Below are 21,568 nucleotides of genomic sequence, written 5' to 3'. Positions count from 1 at the left end.
ATTAAAAAAAAAAATTAAAATAAACTTGGTCCAAGAGAAGAGGATTTTAGGACATTTTTGGTTCCCAAATCTTTGCAGCTCATCTATCCCCTAGAAGAGCCACTTTCCAGAAGGTGTGTTTAGGGCTTCACCTCTACCCAAGGTGACAAGCAGTGTGGGCATTTGCCAAAGCAAATACCAAACAGTGTGGCCAGGCCGTGCCCTGAACACAGATGGGGATGGCAAGTGCATGGCGGGGGGGGTGGACCCCATATATGTAGGATCTCTTTCACTGTAGTTTTTGGTGGGGAGTGGAAAATAACCTCATCTTCCTCCTCCTCCTCCTCCTGTGCCTGTCCATTGCCTCTGGTCTCAGCTCTCAGCTCGAGACTGGCAGCTCCAAGCACCACCTTCCAGCATTGCCTGCCGGGAAAGGGGCAAAACTTTCCCGCCGAAACCAAAATGCCTTTGCAAAATACAGGGCTCAGCTCCTTTTTACTTGCTCTCTGTTTTCAGGGATTACGCTTGGAAGTCTCTAAGGGCTTTTTCAGCAGCAGAGTGTGTTGCCATCCAGTCTTTTCCATCTGCTGTGACTCATTTCAGCTCACACAGAAGCGATTAGATAATCACGGGACTCCGGGAGCTGCGGCTTTGAGGAAAAGCACAAAGTATTACAGACTTAGCAGGAAAAATAAGAGTTGGCAGGGAACAGCTACAAGGGCTCCTGTAAGGAACCAGGCTGAGAAAACACCCACCCACCAGACCTTCTTCACACAATTTCCTAGGCTGTTGAAACATGTGGTTTCTCTTCCCTCATTATCCAAAGTGAAGGCATTGAAGGGAATATTGTTTGGGGAAGAAGGTGCGAAAGAGTTTGGACTGGAAATAAAAGCCCGAGTAAGCTGTCCTCAAAAAATTTGAGTGAGCAAATAGCTGCTGCATAGGGAAGAGAGAGGGAATAGATCAGGGAGCACATATAGTCCAATATTGTAATAAACAGGCCCAGAAGTCAGGCAGGGTTCACACAGTGATTGCAGCTTTCTTGCTCGCTGGAGCTTCTGAGCTGTTGCAAATTTTACAATCATTTTTTCAGGATTTCACAAACTCTGGAGGCATCAGGCAGCACCTCCTCACACGTGATCCCGCCTCAGCTGGGCACTCACAGCCCAGGACATTTAAGCCAGGCTGTGGATTTCAAAGAAGCTTCCAATAGCAGCTAACCCTGGCCAAAATTGGCACGAGTTGGGATTTATCAAAGTCACAAGGCCACACGGAGGGGGGAAGTGGCGAGTTCAGCTATTGTGACTTCCACCACAAGGTCTTTCATCATTTTACCAGTAGCACACAACCCACACCCACAGTCATGGGCATCTGAATAGCTGCCCTCCTACAAAAGGCTAAAAATACAGTCAGAGACTCAATCTCCCTCTTCCATTGTCCCAGCTAAGCTGGGGGTTTAAATGGTAGGGAGCAAGTTGTCCAGCGCAGTGTTGATCCCTTGCTCACGCTGAGTCTGAGAGGCATCCCTTCTCAGACTTCCTGAGCCTCTTCTAGTGTTTCTTCACCTTCCAGTTTCACAGAGAAGCAGCATGTTTCACATCAGGAAAAATAATCAAAAAACCCACACCTGGAGCACAGCAGGAGGGGGGCAAACAGCTACAGCTCCAACTCCTTCGGATTTCACAAGAGGATTCAGCAACACCTTTCCCTGCTGGCATCATCTCCTTCTGTTTCCAACCCACAGTTCACCCAGCAGCAGCTGAGGAGACATTGGAGCATCTCTGTAAAACAGCAAACACAGGGCAAAACAAATGCTTTATGGACTCCATGGGCAGTGCTGGGACTAATGAAATATTGCCAGCATACAGCATGGCTGTATTTTCCATGGCAATCACAGTTTCCATGATTATCACCTAATGTATGTCTTTGACACTTGCTCTTCGTCTCTTCCTGTAAAAAAACCCTGGTTCAATAAAAGGTTATTTTAACCCTCCATTTGTAAATCTCAGCCCCGAGAAAGTCAGCTTTGTGTACCCACACCAACTCAGCTACAGCCAAGAAATAGCTGCAGCAAAACTCACCATTTTGCTGAGCTTTGTTTGCCATGGCGGACATCAGAGGAGAAACAAAACCTCTCTTATCCTTCCCCAGGGAAGGGCAGAGAGGCGTAGGAGTTACCTCCCAACCCTGGGCACTGAAGCCCAGCCAGCTGCAGAACAAAAGCCTGGCTGAGCCCACGGACAAGAAATGGAAAGGAAAAGCAAAAAACTACTCTGTAAAGAGCAGCAAACAACATTGCCGGCCTAACACATGGGGTCACATCCACCACTCATGGAAGACCAGGGAGAAAAACTGACCTAGAGCACCTCAGACACCCTCCCCAGCTCCCTCCACTAGGCCACAGTGCAGCTGCCCTTTAACACTTATTCAAGAGCTGCTTCCCCTCTGGTTGTAATTGCCGTGTTCAGCTGCAGCTGATCTCTCTCTGTGCTCCTTTAGTGGGACAAGGTTCAGAGCCGTGTTCTGTCCTTGCTAACAGACCTGCAAATGAGAGTTAATTAACCCTGAGAGATTTGAAAACTGATTGGGTTTTTTTCCCCATAAAAATGAGGATTATCAGGTTTGAGCTGCTCCTATTTCACCAGAAAGCTTAGAAAGCAAACAGGTTTTGCTCTTATTTGGTTCTCCTGTTGCTGCCTGGGGGTCATAAGAATATATGAGGAATTTATAGTGATTTCTAGTAAAAGTGTTTCGCCAGCTTGCTCTGAACAGCTGTTCCCCTGTCAGTCTCCCTGCTGGCAGTAGAGTTCCTCCCACAAACCAGGAGATCTCCTTGCTGGCCTTGGTCCTCCTCTCTCCCTGGGTTTTATATCAGGAGGGTCCTGCCCTGTGTCACACACCATCTCCCATTCCACAACACACCCATCCAGTGAGACCCCCCATGACCAGAGCAGCCGAGGTGTAGAAGCATATCTCATCCCTACAGCCTGCCAGGATGCAGCAGTGCCATTTCCTAGAGGTGGATCTTCCAGCGGTCCAGCTGCGGGCCTTGGCTGACCCTGTGGACATCCCAGTGAAGTCCCCAGGCTTCTGGGCAAATACTGGTTCTCTGCTCTTTATCTACACTGGTGCTTTTGTTTCAGACTCTTCACTGGAAAGGCCCTTCTTTGTTATGAGCAAGTCTTCAAAGGCCCTAGTGCCCTTGTCGTGTGTAAAGGAGCAAGGATTTGGTTATCACCAAGCCAGATGCTACCTTCCCTTTGTAAGCAGACCCTCAGGGCTACAGCATGATTACTAGAATCCATAGCCTGCTCTTGTGTAAACAGGGGCTGAGCCACAGGGAGAATTAAAACACCCCCCCCCCCCAAAAAAAAAAGAACCCCAACCTGGTAGTCAAGCAAACTAGCAGCAGCGACATGCAAGAGCGGATCCTTTGGGCAGTGGCTGGGGAATCTCAGCCCTGAGAGGTGGTTTCAGGATAGGATGAAGGTGTGTCTCTCTGGACGGTGCCAAATCAGGTTTCTTCTCCTCCCTGCCCCAGGCGGGTTTAGGCAAGCCACGAAATGGCAGGGCCACTGAAAAGAAGAGATACAAATAACACATTAGGGCAGGTAAATAGGCTTTGTCAATAAATCTCACGGATGAGAGCATTCAGCATGAGGACCCCCTTCCAACCTAAGGCTTCTTAAAGGTTTCATCAACATTTGGGAACACTTTGATAAAACCGCACCGTCTTGCAAACACCCTGACACCGAGGGTTTGGCCAAAATATTAATAAGTCACTGTTGCCAGAATTTACTTTCATGCTCTTAAGACCATCTCATGATGTTGTGGGCGAGAAGCAGAAGGGGATACCCTGCAGCAGGGACCACACTTGGGTGTGTGCCTGTGGCCCCAGGTGGCACTTCACGAGTAAAACCCAGTGGGCACTGTGGCTGAACAGTTCAGCACGCACTGAGCACCCAAAAACACGAGTCACCCCTGGGGGTTTCTGGGTGGCTAAGAACTTCCCTCCAAGAGGTGGTTCTCACTTCCTTCTATTTGGAGGGGAGAGAGTGGGACAAGTCATAATTTTGCAGATTATTTCCTCTCCCACTGAGGCTCAGAGTGGGTCACTGGTGCCATTTAGCAAAATTGGCTCCTTTTTGCTGGGGTTTTGTCTTCATGTGCTGGCTGGTCAAAGAGAGGTTTACTTGGTTGATCCTGAATGGAGTTCCCTTCCTCGAATGGTGTGTTGGGAGAGCGGGGTGCTCAGATGAGGAATTTTCCATGTTTGGAAGAAAGCAGGGAGACATGGATTTACCCAGCTGGGGATGCTGCTGACCTTACTAAGATGCTGACAGGCCCCTGATGGCATTTTTTTCACTGCAGTACTGCTCCAAAGCCAATGACACTGTTACAAACACACTTGCAGCCTGTGTGTGATCCCCCTCACCCTCTCTTCCCACTCGCCTTTTTATTCTGTGACAGAGGCTTCAAAAGCCGACCCAGGAAGCACAAGGCTTCCCGCTCACCTGGGAGAGCAGCAGACTGGCCTTGCTGGGAAGGGGGACATCAGAGGCCTTTTCTGCTGGTGTCACTACATCAGGGCTTGCCAGCCTCTCTTCTCGACAGAAGCTCATCGCTCCCATCACGTCAAAGCGAGTCTTCTGCGCTGCAGGTTCGGAAAGCGTTTGCTGTGATTGGAAATAAACCAACTTCTTCATTTCGCCCTCAGCAGTCTTAGAGAAGCGGAATTGAAAAAGGAACGGAAAGCGTGGAGCGGGGGTCGCTCGAAAATCCTGCACATGTTGCGGGGGTTGTCTGCAGGAGGCAGCTCAGGCAAAAGCACCGAGTATCCCACCAAGCTCCCACCCTGATTACGACCTCTCGTTTTGAGTATACGTGCTGGGAAGGGGGAGGGAAGGGCCGCTGAAAACCTCTCAGGGGAGCTCAAAGCGTGGGATTTGCTGGGGTGGGACAGCAAACACAAGACGGCAGCTGTCGCCCCAGACACTGGATAAAACTGGCCAAGTATCAGTTCTCTATGGAGAGCAGTGACTCCTTCCTCGGGTGCTGAGCAGAGGATGGCAAATGCTGCTGGTGTATGGGCAGCCCTTTCCATGCTGTTTGCTGGCTCTCACCTCCCCCAGCCCCTGGGTGCTGTCACCAGGACCACTTTCTGGGCTTCCTGCCCTCTTCGTGGGCAGTTTGCTTTTTCTTCTTCCATGGCAACACCTTCCCCTCAAAAGCTGATGTACCAGGGCTGTGCATCGTGGAGTCAGGTCTGGAACACCCCCGGCAGCGCTCAGCAGAGATGCTGAGAGAGGAACAGACACTGCGGGGGGAGACAAAGGTTGGGCAGGGGAGCAGGCAGGAGCTTTTTTCGGGTTCACCCGAAAAAGAGAGGCGGAAGGAGAAGCAGAAAAAAAAGCAGATGTAGGGTCTGGCTTCCCCTCTCCAACCCGCACGAGGGGAGCTCGGCTCCCTGGGAGAGGAACCCCCCAAACCAAAGGCAGCAGCCGCTCCCAGCAAGGGCTGCAGCTACGAAACTGGGACCAGTTTGCAAAGAGGTGAGGGGGCAGCGAGCGGCCGCCAGGCGGCACCGGGAGCGCGGGGAGGGGAACAGCAGCATCCTGGCGCTCCGAAAACGGGGCTCAAAACACTGAATTTCAAAGTCTGCCTCTTTTACAGCCTTTGGTACCAGACCCATCAGCGGCAGAGAGGGTGGAACGCCTCGCTGATGGTCACACGGGGAGAGGTTTCCCAATAGGAGGGAATAGAAGTGATTATTTTTTTCACAGGATCATTAAAAGCACAAACAACAGAAACAAATAAAAACCCCCAAACCAAAACAAAGCCAACCCAACAAAAAAAAAAAAAAAAAGAAACAAACCCCAAACCAACCCCAAAAAACAAACAAACAAAGAAAAAATCCTCCCGAGTTCCAATAAGTGGATAAGTGACTGAAAATGGAAGCAAAAAGGTAACAAGGATTTTCCCACCACTGCCTTGCCCATATCAGCCCGGAGCCAGGGAGTCCTTAGAGCTCCCATGAAAGCACCTGGGAGTGCTTTCCTTGGGAAGGCCAGGAACGGGTCATGGACAGGCACTCAGCAGGAAAACTGGGGACCCTGGGCTGGTTGTGCACACCCCCACCCACTCCAGGGTGATACACCCGCACCCTGGCACTGAGATCAATGGGAAACCATTAGTAATTGTGATCCACGGGGAATTTCCTTCAGCAAAAGGAAAAAAAAAAAAATAAAGAGGAATTGTAAAGTTTCTTCCGCCAATAAATAGGATCCTTTGGGCTTTCCTGCTCTCAGAGTCGGGGAAAATCTGAGGTAATCTGCAGGGGAGAGAATGAACGTTGTGTGGATAAGATAGAGGTAATCAGAGGGTTATTTTGGCTGTAATATCTGTGCTAATCTGTAGAGGACAAAATGAACTTTTTCGGGGTAAAATTTGAGGTGATCTGTAGGGGACTAAATCTACATCACAGATTATTGCACAGCATGATCCTTTTAGTTTTAGAAACGTTTAGCTCAGAGCAGCAGGGCTGATCCATGTCCCAAACCACTTCCGTCCCTTTTAAGCACTGGCAGCTCCATCTGCTGGGAGCAGAAAGAAAGAAACGATGGAAAACAAATGCAGGGAGACATCACAGAATCATCATGGAATTCCAGACTGGTTTGGGGTGGAAGGGACTTTAGGATCACATTGTTCCAGCCCCTGCCACGGACAGGGACACCTTCCCCTACCCCAGCTTGCTCCACGCCCCATCCAACCTGGCCTTGGACATTTCCAGGGATGGGGCAGCCACATCTTCTCTGGGCAACCTGTGCCAGGGCCTCCCTCCCTACCCAATATTTCTTCCCAATATCTCATCCAAATCTGCTCTCTGTCAGTTTGAAGCTGCTGTGCTCTCGCTCCCACAGCCTGGCTGGCTCATCACGTGCTGTTCTCTGCAGCCTGGGCTGATTCTGTGCCCTAATCCAGTCAAGAATCATCTGCTTCTGTGAGTCAGGGCTCATGGCAGGGCAGGTGAAGCGAGATGATCCTGAAGATCTTTTCCAATCTAAACCAGTCTGGAATTCCATGATGATTCTGTGATGTCTCCCTGCATTTGTTTTCCATCGTTCCCTTCTTTCTGCTCCCAGCAGATGGAGCTGCCAGCGCTTAAAAGGGACGGAAGTGGTTTGGGACATGGATCAGCCCTGCTGCTCTCTGAGTTAAATGTTTCTAAAACTAAAAAGACGATATTGTGCAATAAATCTGTGATGTAGATTTAGTCCCCTACAGATCACCTCAAATTTTACCCCGAAAAAGTTCATTTTGGCCTCTGCAGATTAATGCAGATTAATCTGTCCCCTATAGGTTAATACCAAACGAATATCTCTATCTTATCCCCAAAATAGTTATTCTCTCCCTTACATATTACCTCATATTTTCCATCAAAAATATTTATTAACCTCTATTGATTACATCAAGTTTTATCCCCCAAATTTCCCCTACCTGTCTGCAAGATATTACCACAGTTTACCTTAAAATGGTAAAAGGTAAAAGGTTCATGGACTCAAGATTTACCCCCCAAATGTAGTCATTTTTTAGATTGCCTACATTTTACCACCCAAAAAAACCCCACTGATTACCTCTAGATTATTGCAAATTTTCGTTCTGTCCCCTACAGATAATCTCAGGTTTTACCCCCAAGATATTCAATGTCCATTTACAGATTACCTAAACAAAAAATTTTACCTACCTGTCCTACCTAACTGATTACCTCATTTTTACCTCAAATTGTTCATTCCCTTCCCTATACACTAACTCAGTATTTACCCCCACAATGTTAATTTTGTCCCCTACAGATTAAGTAGATTTGCCCACCCAAGAAACAACTGATTGCCTCTATCTTATCCCCAAATTGTTGAAGCAGATCCTGCAAGGGGGGGGATAATGTTTTTTTTTATCATGCCGGTGTCCTCCTTTACTCAGCTGGTTCAGGCGTAAAACTCCTCCCTGGGGGAGGCACCGGGACATTCACACCCTTCTGATAAGGCATCACTGGCAAACCCACGCTGACGCGAGAGGCAGCTGTCACCTCTTAGGTGTCAGAAACCATCAAAGACCACAGAAGTGCCCCCAGATTCAATCCTGGGGCTTCCACTAGAGAACTGCACATGATCCACAGTGTTACATGGCAGTGTAAAACTCCCCCCTCAGGGGAGGTACCTGGGCGTTCCCACATGAACCTGAGTGTATATTAACCCACTGAACTCTATTATTTGGGGGCTTCCCCCACCCCCAACGGATGAAGACTCAGACCAATCAACATCTAAATTGCAACAATCACTGGATCCAGGGGTGCCGAGATCTTTCCACTGTCTGCTCTTATCCTTTCTTTCTAATTCGTTCTTTTCCTTATATATTTTCTTAAGTGATAATTTTACAGTTTTACACGCCTATATTTCTACGGATAATAACCAAAACAGGTACACACCTCCTTTCCATTGCACCCAAATTGCTCCAAAACAAACCTGGCATACACACACACACATATATATACATATATATATATATATATATAAACACTGGTCATTCAGTGTCCTTTCACTCTAATCTGCCCCAAGGGATCTATTAACAAGGACCTCAGTTGTCCACCTTCAGGTGTAAGAAGAACAGGGGACAGAATTTGGTGACAATCTTCTCAGGAAGATTTCTAGGCTGACACTGCCCTGGTGATAACAGAGCAAAGACCGGGGGAGGCTTTTTCAAGCCGGTGTGGTCACCACCACATCATCTGCTTGAACCAAAGGCAGAAAATCAACATCAGATGCCTCTATTCCCCGAAACCCCAGAGCATCCTGGTTGCTATAGGAACACGTCCCGCTTTCCTTGCTCCTGATGTCATTCTGGGGACTGGTCCTTTGCCTATTCCAGCATGGAATGTGTGTGTGTCTCTGTGTGTACACACATGTGCAACACAGGGAGCGAGGAGAACGATCTCTGTTATCCCTGGGGAAGAGGAATGGGGGACAAAGGGAATGTGATCCCGCAGCTAGCAAAGGGCGGAGGAAACACAACTCCCTGCCTCTCCTGTCGCCTCTCTCGGCAGTTTGAGGGGTGGAGAAGACACTTTGTTTCTCTCCCTGTGCCAGCTTTACTTATTGATGAAGCAGGAAGGTGATCTCCACCCCAAGCCCCGTGTGTGGGTGTGGGTGTGTGCGCAGAGGCAGGCAGGGAGCACATCCCGGACTCAGGAGGGTGGGCTTCAGTCCAGGCTGTGCCCCATTTTGGGGGGGGAAGATCCCTCCTCTGCTCCTGCCACCCCCTGAGGCCACCACAAAAGCATCCTACAAAAGCAGTGACACCCCACTAATGTGTCTTATTCCCCACCAGCCTCTCTCTGCCTTCATCTCAAAATTATTTACATATTAGGGTTGTTTTCACCAAGATCTCCTCTGCCCGCAAAATCCGAGGCAGAGTTCCCTGTTTCAGTTGAAATAACAAGCGAGGAGCTTGAAAGCGCCTCGCCACGTTTCCAAACCCCACAAAACTCCTGCGGGCGTGCGGCCAGCCAGACTTATCCGCTCCTTTTTTGACATGATCAACCTGACAGCCCGCACAGGCCTGATCCTGCAAGCCCCGGGTTTGCCTCATTTAGGCAGAGTTTCCCAGACTCTGCCCTTCGCCCTGGTTCCATCGGCGACGCTGTGGAAGCCGGAGCCACGGCAGGAGGGTACCAGAGTCACCCTGCCTGCCTACGGATGGATCACGGAGTTACTGCTGTGGGTGCACGATAAAAACAGGAGAAACAGATGAAGAGATGGACAGATGGATGGATGGGGGCTACACCACGAACATCACACCCAGGCTTCCCCGCCTTGGTGTTTGCGTGCCAGCTGTGCCACCAGCCACTGGCACTCTGTGAGCAAACCCGACCCCATCACCTCTGCTGATAGGAAGCCACAGAGGAGCGATGCAGGTCCTGGCACTTCAGTGCCAAGAAAACCTGCATTTCTCTGCCTATGCCACGTGCATAGCAGAAAAACTATGCCAGGAATGCGAAAGAAGGCTGAAAGTTTTTATGGGGACTAGTTTTTTGGATCTCTCCCTGCCTGCAGAGCCAGATGTCTTTCAGCTCCTCAGTATCTAACATTACAGAGCTCTGAGGGAGCTGTATGTACGTATGAATTTCTGCATTTAAACCAAAACAGCCGTTCCTGTACGATTTAATGCTCCAAACCCTCAGCCTGCCCTGTGGGGACAGTGACAGCCAGTGTCCCCCAGCTCCTGAGCTGTTTCCAGTAGGATGCTCTCACTCCCTGCCCTCCTGGACCACACAGACATGAGCTCACTGGCACAGCACACCACAGTGGGGACAACTTCCCCCAAGCTCCTGTACGGGGAGAAAGTGGAGTTTGGGGAGAAAGCTGCTGACCCTGGAGCCAGTTTTGCGCGGGGATAAGCAGGAGGAACCTTCCCACCAGGTGGTCATGGAGATGGAGCCACGTTCCTCACATGGTGGGATGGTGAAAACTGGGACAGGCGAGATATAAGCGGATATAAGAAGAAACATTTTCTCCAGGACGACAGCGGGCAGAGAGAGGTTGTACTGGCTCCATCCTTGGAGGTTTGCAGGATAAAGCCCTGACCGCCCCAGTGTGATCCCGCTTGGTCAGGGAGCTAGACATGCGCCTGCAGCCCAGATCACACCGTGGTGCCCGGGAGGCGTCTCGCCCTGAGTTTCCCGTGGTGTCTGTGCGCTCCAGGCCCCTATTTCCCCACCCCAGCTGCCAGGCGGCCCCTTCCAGCGATCCCGGGGCTGGGGCCGGCAACTCCCGGCTTGTTTCCCGGCGTGGCGTGTCGGGGAGGGGACAGCGGGGAGGCAGCGGGGGCTGGCCCGGGGACCCTGCCCGGCTCCGCCCCGGGACCCACGTCCGAGCGCCGGGACGGCTCCCCCCGCCGCTGCACCGGGAGGGAGGAAGGAAGGAAGGAAGGAGGGAGCGAAGAGGGGAGGGAGGGAACGAGGGAGGGAGGATGACAGCACCGTGAAGAAAAGCAGGGGACCCGCTGCCGTCCCTCCTCCCGCACGGCAGGACTGGGCGAGCTCGCTCCGCGGAGCCACCGCCGGTAGGTGCGGCGGGGTTCGGGAGCAGGACCGACGGGGCCGGAGCGCAGTCGGGGGCCGGGACCGGGGCGATGGGCAGCGGCAGCCCCGGGGCGGGGTGGGGGGAGGATGGCGGCGGGGGTCGGGCCTTTCCCGGCGCGGCGGGGAGTTGCGGGAAGTTGGGCGTGTGAGGAGGGGCCGCGGCCCCGATCCCCCTTCTCGGGCAGGGGGAGCGGGACCGGCGGGGAGCCCGGGGGGGGCTCGGCGGCCGCATCCCCCCGCGGGGCGGCCCCGGGCTCCGCCGGGTCCTTTGTGCGCCCTCCGGCCTCGGCCGCTCCTTTGTCTCGGTGCGGGGCCCCGGCCGCCCGCTCCCGCAGCGGGGCAGCGCCGGCGGAGCCTCCCTCCCTCGCTCCCCTCGGCCGGGATCCCAGCACCCTGCCTCCGAGGGAGAGTCCTCCCGGCACACGACTGCCCCAGCAGCTCTCCCCGTGCCTTTCTTTCGGGGAAAGAAAAACAGGGGGGAAAAAAAAGCAATCAATGGAATAGATAGAGACGAGGTCTTGCGGCGGCAGCGCGGAGCTTCCGTCCGGAGCGAAGCGCGGCTGGGGTGGCAGAAGGAGACTTTGGAAAAGGAGACTTTTCTCACAACCATCCCGGAGTTGCATCATCCGGCCTGTCAGCCCCTACCAGGGAGCACTGGAAAGTTGTTCTCACCCTTTCCCCTCCTGCCTCCGGGGCACCCTGGCCCTCGGCCGGCTCCCGGCACGCAGGAGCCAGCGGCATTTCTGCTGGAGCAGGGGCTTCGGCATCCTCACGGCCCCCGAGGGGACCTGGCTGGTACTGGGGGTACCTTGGGGTGAAAAAGACTGTCCCAGCAGAGCCCCCACTCAGTGCCTGCCAGAACTTCAGTAGCCGCTCCCACATCTGGGGGAGCTGCCCGCACCCCACCGCCTTTGCACCGAGCCTGGCTTTTGCTGCCCCGGGGGAAAGTGTCTCTTTTTCCACAACGCCGCACCAGGACAGGGAATTAACTCCGCAGTTTTCCCACATCTGCCATGTTGCTTCAGCATGCGACTCATTTTTGCACCAAGATCCAGGCACGGGTCACTATTTTCCCCCAGCAAACATCTACTGCCACCAGTCCGTCCCAGAAATCCCGAGAGTGCTACAGACGCCGGGGTGAAAGGGGAGCGGAGCAGGGCACAGAGAGAGCGGTGCCCCAAGGTTTTGGGTGGGTTTGGCGGAGGAGCTTCCAGGCTAGTGCGGAGCAGCGAGGAGAAGGAGCGCGGGGGGCGGTGGGAGGGACCGTGGGCTCTGCGCCCCAGAGAAAGGGCTCATTGAGGCAGGGCCGCTCACTTGCGGTTCCCCTCGTGGCCGGGGGCTGCCGGCACGCACAGCAGCCAGCATTGTGCCGCCGGCGCCGGACACACGGGGCCGGGGCAGGCCCCTCGCCCGCCTTGGTGGTCTGCGCTCCAGACCCCTTTGCTGCCCAGCAGCTCAGCCGGTTCGGTCGCTCACCTTCGCTGCAGGTGGTACTTGCAAAACTCACCCCAGCGGTGCCTGCGGTTTCCAGCAAGCTGGTTTCAGGGTGGTAGGTGTTTCAGCTGCCTCCTGGTCCAGATCCAACCCCAGAGGCTGGTCCCTGCCCAGCACAGATGTCTCTGTGTCTCCCATCACAATCACCAGGGGCGGGAGCAGCAGCTCTCCTCTCTGCTGGGTCGGGAGAAAACACCTCTCTTGGACACCACCAAGGTGAGGGAGAGCCAAGACTGGTCTGTCTGAGCCACGAAGCCTGTGCTGGTGGTTCACTGGCGTTACTGTGCCAACACCTGCCTCTAAATCCCATCTGGGATTCAGTCTCCTTGGGAGACAAGGAGCAAGGACAGCTCATCTGGTTCACCCCAGAGCTCAGGATGGCACAGTAAAGGGTGGGCAGGAGACAACCTTGTGCATCTGGAGTTTGAGAGCTCATGCAATGAAAACAGAGTTGTGTCCATGGTGCCTGTTTATACCAGCACCCGCTGCTGCTCCTGAGTGTAACCTCAGCCAGGAAGGACTTTCCGTTCCAAACTTTCTTCTCTGATGGGCAGTTTCCAGGCTTCAATTTGATGAGGCCTGTGGCTACTCTCTGCAGGTTTATAAACATTGTAGGCGGTGACATTTCCAAGCCACTTCCTTTTTTTAGCTTGACCAGACATGTTTTTAACCAAAAAAATACCTGTCTGAACAGACTCCTTACGTGTGCTGCAGGGCAAACCGAAGTAGTGCTGTACTTGTGCCATGCCTTGGAGGGCAGCCAGGGCCAGGGTGAAAATTGCTGGGAGATGAAAGCAAAGTGGGAAGCTCTGGTGGCACGTTTCCCAAAGCCAGCCTTGAGAGGAAGCTGGGAGCGGAAATAGTTGATAGAGTAAATACAGAGGATTTTTTTTTTTTTTCCCCCCAGGTTGCAGACAAAGAGCAGTGCAGACAGCAGATAAGCCCCTGCTCCTTATCTCTTTGTTGTTCCACCCCTGTGTTTTGCTGGCCCTCGTGTCTGCTGGAAATCTGATGAAGCAAAGGATGGTGGAGGGAATTCCTCAGAGCAGCCACAGTGCAGGGGGCAGCGAGCTCAGCTGCGGGTCCCTCTGGGCTCTGCATGGGAGCAGGTGGGGGCTGGATGGACAGAGAGACCTGGGGCAGGGAGGGAGCTTGCACGTAGGTGCTTCGCTGCCGTTCCTCTTCCAAAGTTCAGTTGCTGCCTGTTGAGTCACTGGAGGAAAGTGTGACTTCATCCAGTCTCACCTCCAGCTCGCTTCCCCTGCCAGCCACAGGCGCCTTTCCCTCCTGGAGCTCACCTGGTGGGGGTTCAGGGCAGCCAGAGGAAGGGGATGAGAGCCCCAAGGCTTCCTGGTAGACCTTCCCCTTGCCCAAAACCAAGCTGAAAATCCTGGCTCTTCTCTCCCAGTCAGGCAGTCCCGCAAAATGCTTTGTAGAAAGGTGATAAGAGCATCCCATCGCTCCTTCCTCTCCCCACGGGCCTTGCTGTCCTTGCTCTGGGGTTACGCTGCTCTGCTTACCCCACCTGCACCACCACTGGGAACATCCATACCATGAACTGGCTTGCTCCAGCAGACTGGAATGATTTGGTGCCTCCATTACCATCCCAGTCCTTCCTTCTTGCTGCGGCAGGGTTAGGTTAACTTGCTGGTAGTAGCAGATCCCATCTGGGCAGCTCTACATGGGAACAGAACCCCACGCCCCAATGCTGGCTTTGACTCAGCTGGGAAATCCATATATCCTTTGTCCTCTCAGCAGTGGGAATTGTAGCAGTCCCTGCTGAAATGAAAAGCACTTCCAGCCTGAAGGACAGGAAAAGCCAGGGAGCAGCATCTGAGGAGCTGTGGGTGCTGCTATCCGGGGTGGCACCTCTGTTGAATGTTCCTGGAAATTACTTCTCTTTGCTTTGGGGTGTGCAGAGCAAGAGGAGAGCATTGGCTGGCAGCTGCCTGCTGTCGCCAGGGACGATGTCCATCCATCCATCTGTCTGCTCACACCGGCGCAGCAGTCGCTGTTGGGGCACCCCAGGGTGGCAGAAGCATCCTGGTGGTTCTCCTCATCCCTCCCATCCCAGCAGAGCCCCGGAGGGCAGCACACGGGGCACACAGAGCCCCTCTGTTCCCCCTCACAAAGGGACGCTTGTGGCTTGCACGCTGCCCCGTCCGGGCTGTGCCTCGTGGGCCCCAGCGAGGAAGAGCTTTGGGATGCCAAGCAGCCCCCCCAGCCTCACCAGGTCACCTGAGTGTCCCCAGCCCCACAGCTCAGCCCTGACAGGGCCCCTGCGCCTGTTGCTGACGCCCCGCGGGTCCCTGGCCGGACGTTTGCAGCCGGCTGTTTATTTAATGAATTATGTCTGCCCCAGGCCTGGGAATGAGGGTTTTGCCAGCACTGCTGGACATGGCTCTCTGTGTCATCCCTGTGAATAATTCCTGGTCTGTGGCTCATTTGTGGTCGGGCAGCCGGCGGCACTAGAGGGGGAAAACCCTGGGCTGGCTTTGCCCAGGGATTTGTCTGAGGAAGCGGACGATGCCATCCCCCTGCAGACAGCCACAGGCAAGGGCAGGGATGGGGACCACCACTCCCTGGGATGCCACAAACCCCAAAGTCCTTTGCCACGGCCAAGTTGGCAACCCTGGCGGGTGCTGAGAGACGCGGCCGCACACCGAGGGCTTTGTATGTTTGATTTCTTTCCTCGGTTCCTCAAATACTCCGACAAGTCCTGTCATCGCAAGGGCACGGCCAAGGAGGGGGGACCCGGGGAGCTACACGGTGAAAGGCACCTGCCCTGGCTGCTGGCCTGTCCCCGAGGAGCAGCGTGCTGACAAACAGAGCTAGCAGGGCTGTTAAACACACACACACGCGTATGCTGGGCGATGTTGGTGCCACTTGCTGAAGAGGGAAGCCGGGGGGCCCCTGAGGGAGGACTCGGGAGCTGCCAGGGCTCTCCAGAGTCCCTGCATCCCACCGAATCCTGAGTTTCCCGGGTGCGTGGGTGCGGGTGTCTCTTTTTAGAAGCTTTTGCTGGGAAGGGGATGGCTGAAAGCCAAGCCCTGAGAGCTGAATGGTTTGCTCAAGCCAGGAAACTCCTGGTCCTCACACAGAGAGGACCGGACAGTCTGGGTGCTGCCCTGGCCACGGGGCGCGTCCCACCCCTCCTTCCCTTGTTCCCTCCTTCCCTGCGGGAGGGACACAGAGCGAGCAACACCAAAAAAAGCACATTTTGGCCGAGCGCTATGCAGAGGAGGCTGGGATGTGACGCAATGCCTGGCAGGGCTTCCCTGCTCCACACCCTGCCAAGGGATGCGGGCACCGCGGCTCAGCCGGGTTATCTCCTCTCTGGCAAAACCCAGCACTCCCCAAAAGGATGGGGCTGTGCCTGGCTCCCCCCTTCACCCCAGAAAGCAAGGGTGGGACGGGCTGCTGGGATCGTGCTGGCAGAGCCAAACAAAAGCCAAATAGACTTTCCCTGAGTCACTGAAAGTCTGGCCAAGAAAGCAGGACGAGCAAACGGCGTCACCCACACAACTGTCCGGGCGTGCGAACCAGCGGGCAGGGAGCAGGTACCAGCAAGCCCTAGGAGTGTAAATGTGCACGCTCAACACGTGCTGGCGACCTGCCCCAGAGCTCCAAACAGCAGCTTTGGCCCCCAAAAATCTCCACCACGTCCCAGCTGGTGTGTGGGTTCGGAGCAACACAGACTGGTTTTCCCCAACACCCCGATTTCAGCAGTGGGGGGAAGAGGAAGGATGCAGGGGGGTCTTTTCTGCTAGGCGGGGATACCACGTCTCCTGCTTTTGCATCCTATACCAAGTTGGTTCTTTTACCTTTTTTTGGCAAAACCACCACCACCACCCAGAGCATTTTACACCCTGAAGGGGACCGGCAGCAGCAGCGTTTTCCGGCCCGTCATCGTTCCTGGAAACTCCGGGTTTCATTTTCAGTACTGAGCAGCTGTCGCTGCTGTGCTGCAGGGGGAAGGCGGAAGCCACGCGGCCCCACAACACGGCCCTGTGGCAGAGCCTCCAACCCTCCACAAAAGTAGCTCTTTCCAAAGGCTGGGAGCCAGAACACGCCACAGACCAGGATGATCCAAGGGGTCCCTCGCTGCCGGCAGCAGGTTTTGCCAGCGGGGAGCAGGCAGCTGTCAGGGTGGCGGGGATTTGGTTTCAGGGCAGGCAGGGGTGGCTGGTGGAAGCGTGGGAAGGGGTCCTGTCGGGCAGATGTATTTTGGGAAGGAAGGGGAGCAGCTGACGGGGCCTCCGTGCAGCTGCTCCTCACGGGTGGGATGGAGCAATAGGAAGGAGCTCCCCCTTTTTCACTGCTCTTGTCAAGCCTTTCTCAGGAAGGTTCAGCCTCTGACCCTGCCTGCAGGGAGCCACCACCATGCTGACCATTCTTCTCCCCACAGGCAGGCCTGGCAAGACAGAGGATGCCCTAGCCCAGGACACCTTCCCAGTGGATGGGAGGGACGTTTGTGTGTTCCCCATGGAGATCCGACGCGCTTTGCCCCAGGATGTCCGGGAGCTGCTGCACTTCCTGAAGATGAGGAGCAAGTACGCCGTCCTGCTGGTCTTCGTCGTCAGCCTTGTCATCATCGAGAAGGAGAACAACTTCATCTCCAGGTAGGGAGCGGGTACCTGAGCCACCCCATGCTTTTCACCCTTTCTTTCCCCCACATCCCGAGCTCCTGTGCAGTGGGGGCCCCCCCAAATCCCCCGCTGGGACCCCCACAGGGGTGGTCCCGCTCTCCTCCAGGCTGGGCTGGGTCTCCCCACAGGGTGTCAGACAAGCTGAAGCAGTCCCCACAGGCCCTGACAGAGGCCAACGTCACAGAGGTCAGCCCGGCACCGGCCGAGAATGGCTCGCTGGCCTCGCTGCAGGAGCTGGACGCCGCCTTCTCCCAGCTGAGGTCCCACCTGAACAACCTCACCCTGCAGCTGGCAGGGGACACAGACCCCGGGCCGCGGCGGCACGTCCTGCTGATGGCCACCACCCGCACCGGCTCCTCCTTCGTGGGGGAGTTCTTCAACCAGCAAGGCAGCATCTTCTACCTCTTTGAGCCGCTCTGGCACGTCGAGAAGACGGTGTCCTTCCTGCCGGGGGGAGCCAGCGCCGTGGGCTCGGCCTTGGTTTACCGAGACGTCCTCAAGCAGCTCCTCCTCTGCGACCTCTACATCCTGGAGAACTTCATCTCGCCGGCGCCCGAGGGCCACCTGACGCCCTTCCTGTTTCGGCGGGGCTCCAGCCGCTCGCTCTGCGAGGAGCCCGTCTGCACGCCCAGCACCAAGAAGGTCTTTGAGAAGTACTACTGCAAGAACCGCCGCTGCGGCCCCCTCAACATCACCCTGGCCGCCGAGGCGTGCCGGCGCAAGCAGCACGTGGCCCTGAAGACGGTGCGCGTCCGGCAGCTGGAGTTCCTGCAGCCGCTGGTGGAGGACCCTCGGCTGGACCTGCGCATCATCCAGCTGGTGCGGGACCCCCGGGCCGTCCTGGCCTCCCGCATGGTGGCCTTCTCGGGCAAGTACGAGACCTGGAAGAAGTGGGCGTCCGAAGGGGAGGCTCCCCTGCACGAGGAGGAGGTGCAGCGGCTGCGGGGCAACTGCGAGAGCATCCGCGTGTCGGCCGAGCTGGGGCTGCGGCGGCCGGGCTGGCTGCGGGGCCGGTACATGCTGGTGCGCTACGAGGACGTGGCGCGGGCGCCGCTGCGGAAGGCGGAGCAGATGTACCGCTTCGCCGGGCTGCCCCTCACCCCCCAGGTGGAGGAGTGGATCGGCAAGAACACGCAGGCGCCCCACGACGGCAACGGCGTCTACTCCACGTGCAAGAACTCCTCGGAGCAGTTCGAGAAGTGGCGGTTCAGCATGCCCTTCAAGCTGGCGCAGGTGGTGCAGGACGCCTGCGCCCCGGCCATGCAGCTCTTCGGCTACAAGCTGGCCAGCAGCCCCGCCGAGCTGGCCAACCGCTCCTTCAGCCTGCTGGAGGAGGCACAGCCCTCCTGGGTCACGTAACGGCACCGGGGGACAGCGGCGGGGCGGAACGAGGGGCTGTGGCCCTGCTCCCGGCCGGTCCGGAGACGACCTGGGGGTCCCTGCTCCTGAAAATGCTCCTGGGCTGCTGCCACGTGGCAGCCCCAGGAGCCGGAGCATCCTGGCAGAGCTAACCCCAGAGTTCTGCAGAGCCTGAATTACACAATTTCCCTGGAGACAGGGAAAAGGCGACGGTGAGGGGCGGTGGGTTCGGCACCAGGGCCGCATCCCCGGCTCAGGAGCTGCACTGAGGAAGAGGAGGGTGAGGGCAAGCAGAGGGTGACAGGACCAAGCACCTTGTATTGCTTCTCCCTGTCCCAGCTGGGACAAGATCACTGTGGTGCCAGCAAAGACACAGACCCCAGAGACCTTACTGGTTTTGTGCCTTCATACACCAGCACAGACTGGGAACTGCCCGCAGAGCCCTGGACGGCACTTAGGCTGCAACAAAATGAGGTGACTTTGTGGTTTGCTGCTCTTCAAACCTGGTTTGGGGTTTTTTCCTTTTTTTCCTGTGTGTATTTGCATACCAGGTCAATTTATTTATTTATTATGTGAAAAGGAGGGGGGAGGCTGGTCAAAGAGCTAAGCCCAAAAACCAAAGCAGCACAACATACCGCAAAGACACAGGGAGACGCCCAGAAGGGAGGTCTCATTTTGGCTGGAGATCAACACATGTCCTGCTGTATGATCCTGGGAGAGCCCCCAGGGACCGACGGGCTGTAAAACCCCCAAACCCCTCGAGGGAGCGACTGCAAACTTCCGCGGTGCTGAAAGACGGTCGGACTTACTTGATTAAAAAACAAATACACCAGCACAGAGTTCAAAGCCTCCCCTGTCTTCTTAGCATTGGTGGGTGCCCCCTGCCCCGGGGGGAGCCCCAGAAATACAGGCCAGCAGCACTGGGGGGGTGACCAAACCTGATGGAGGCCCAGGGAGTTTCGGGGTGTTTGCCACGTGCAGACGTTCACCCCATGCCAAGCTACCCCGTCCTATTCACATTTCATTGATTAAAATCCCTATTTTTAGCTCTCTTTGCAGCACATCCTTTTTCTCCCCCCACGTATTTTGGGTTACAGCAGCCAGCTGAGGGAGAAGCCACGCATTTTGTTGGAGGAGAGCGGTTGCCTCCACCTAAGACTTGCTGAGGAGCCCCAAGGGCTCCCAGCAGCCTCATGTCCCCTCTCTCCCCAACTGGAGCGGTTGGCCAAAAAGCAAAAATAAATAAATAAACCGAGGCGGCGGCTGGGCACAGCTGGGCTGTGCTCCTGCCGGCCGAGAGGAGCGCGCTGGGGCTCCAGCGACGGGCTGCGGCTGGGCTGAGCTCACAAAGGCCGAGTTTTTGACTCAGCCGGAGGGAGAACAGAGGCGGCATTGAGAGGAGAGCGGGGCCGGCCGGCGGGGAGCAGCCGAGCCAGAGCCCTGCGCAGCCACCCGCCCGCCCGGGCTGCGCAGGTTTTCCGAGCGGGGCCGGGCATCATCTGCCCTCAAGGTGTGAATTCTGGGCACTCGACACGGGCTGGATGGGGAGAGGGTGCAAAAGCGGGCATTTTTTGGCGCACCCTCATCGCTGACAGGCGGTGGAGAGCGTCAGCCCCCTCCCTGCCTCGCACACAGCTCTCGGCATCACAAGCAGCCCTGGGTTTGCTGAGTGAATCGGGTTTTGTTTGGAGGCTTCCTGCTGGGAAAGCGGCAGGGTCGCCGAGGTCGGACGGATATTCCGCAGCTGAGCGCTGGGAGAAGCTCACAGAGCTCGGCCAGCGCTGGGGGGGAACGCGGCCGGACCCAGGTCACGGGCAAATCCCTCTGGGAACGTACCGCTAGGCTGGCTTTTGCAGAGAAAATAAAGTTTAAGTTTAATCGTTATGTAAAACGGCGCGAGGGGTGAATAGCTACTGAGCTGCCACAGCCGGGGAGGGGATGCCCAGCATCCCCCTCCCATCCAGCGTGCAGCAAGCGCTTCGGGGCTTGGGAAAACCCAGGTTCAGTGGCCAAGGACACGCAAATCAGGGAAATACAAAGCAAGCGCCGAGGGAACCGGGTGCTGGGCTGAGCCGAGGCCAAGAGGGGACAGAGACAACCAACCATTCTCACCTGGGCTGCCTCAGCCCCGGCTGGCTCCAGCCTATCATTTCTAGCCAAGCACGAGCATTCGTCCCTGGACACCCTCCAGCTTCCCGTCAAAAATGTCACAGGACAGAGAGAAAACACGCCTCCGACCCATGCAGATTTCCGCGGGGCTAATTGCTCCCATTAAACCCGCGGAGCCGTGACTCCCGCCCGGTGCCAGGCGCGTCGGGAAGCCACGGGCGACACGCGGCTCCTCCCGAGACCAGAGCAGCTGAGCTCCCCCTGTGCCGACTAGGGGGAGGTTTGTCCCCCCATGAGAGGGACCTCCTGCTCACCCTGCTCTGGCTGCTGCCAGGCCTTTCCCTAGAGGAGGACAGGCACGGATTTGGGAGGAAAAGCACGCTTTGGGAAAGCCACAGCGAGAGACAAAGCCTTAGAGCAGGGACATACCTGCATCCAGACGAACCACGCAGGAAGCCCACAACAGCAGACGCAGCCTTTCTCCATTCACACCAGAAAAACCAAACCACCCTCTTTTCCAGGGATTTAAGCTTGCAGAAATAAAACACACCTGGAAGGCTCAGGCTTGCCTTAAAGTAAGCACCCTGTTTCCCACCCTTTCAACAACCTGCAGCTGTACCTCCTCTGCCACAGCTGTGCTTTGTGGGGAATGGGACACACTGTGGTGATGCTTATTGTCACCAGAGAGACCCTTTCTGCGAGAAGCCCAAGAGCAGCAAGGGGACACATTCCCCATGGGACAGGGACACCTGCCAAAACTGTTTCTCCTCGGGGTCACTGCACGTCACACGAAATGATGTAGCAACAATGAGAGCTTCAATAAATGATGGATGTGCTCTCGATG

At 55.6% G+C, this 21,568-nt stretch overlaps 1 protein-coding gene across 2 annotated transcripts; it reads left to right on the top strand.

Annotated features, from left to right (window-relative positions):
- The first annotated feature begins 10,997 nt into the window (after window positions 1-10,997).
- On the top strand, window positions 10,998-19,728 carry CHST3 (carbohydrate sulfotransferase 3). Of its 2 annotated transcripts, none has more exons than XM_027893376.1 (3): window positions 10,998-11,094; window positions 17,016-17,229; window positions 17,385-19,728. In XM_027893376.1, exons 2-3 carry the CDS (start codon window positions 17,093-17,095, stop codon window positions 18,613-18,615), a joined length of 1,368 nt encoding a protein of 455 aa, XP_027749177.1. In that variant the 5' UTR covers window positions 10,998-11,094; window positions 17,016-17,092; the 3' UTR covers window positions 18,616-19,728. The 2 variants fall into 2 exon arrangements, with proteins under 2 accessions (XP_027749177.1, XP_027749178.1); XM_027893377.1 differs by lacking the exon at window positions 10,998-11,094 and adding an exon at window positions 16,655-16,724.
- Window positions 19,729-21,568: the final 1,840 nt, after the last annotated feature.

Source organism: Empidonax traillii, unplaced genomic scaffold (assembly GCF_003031625.1).
Source record: "Empidonax traillii isolate 1590-97213 ecotype Southwest subspecies unplaced genomic scaffold, ASM303162v1 scaffold387:size635111, whole genome shotgun sequence".
NCBI lineage: Eukaryota > Metazoa > Chordata > Aves > Passeriformes > Tyrannidae > Empidonax > Empidonax traillii.
Note: the sequence above shows the minus strand (reverse complement) of the source record. Positions and strands in the feature narration are given on the sequence as shown.

Bases quoted from the DNA above. Each gene is read 5' to 3' on its own strand.
- CHST3 (XM_027893376.1), top strand. From the start codon at position 17,093: ATGGAGATCCGACGCGCTTTGCCCCAGGATGTCCGGGAGCTGCTGCAC. The intron at 17,230-17,384 runs GTAGGGAGCGGG...GTCTCCCCACAG, and splicing joins GAGAACAACTTCATCTCCAG to GGTGTCAGACAAGCTGAAGC.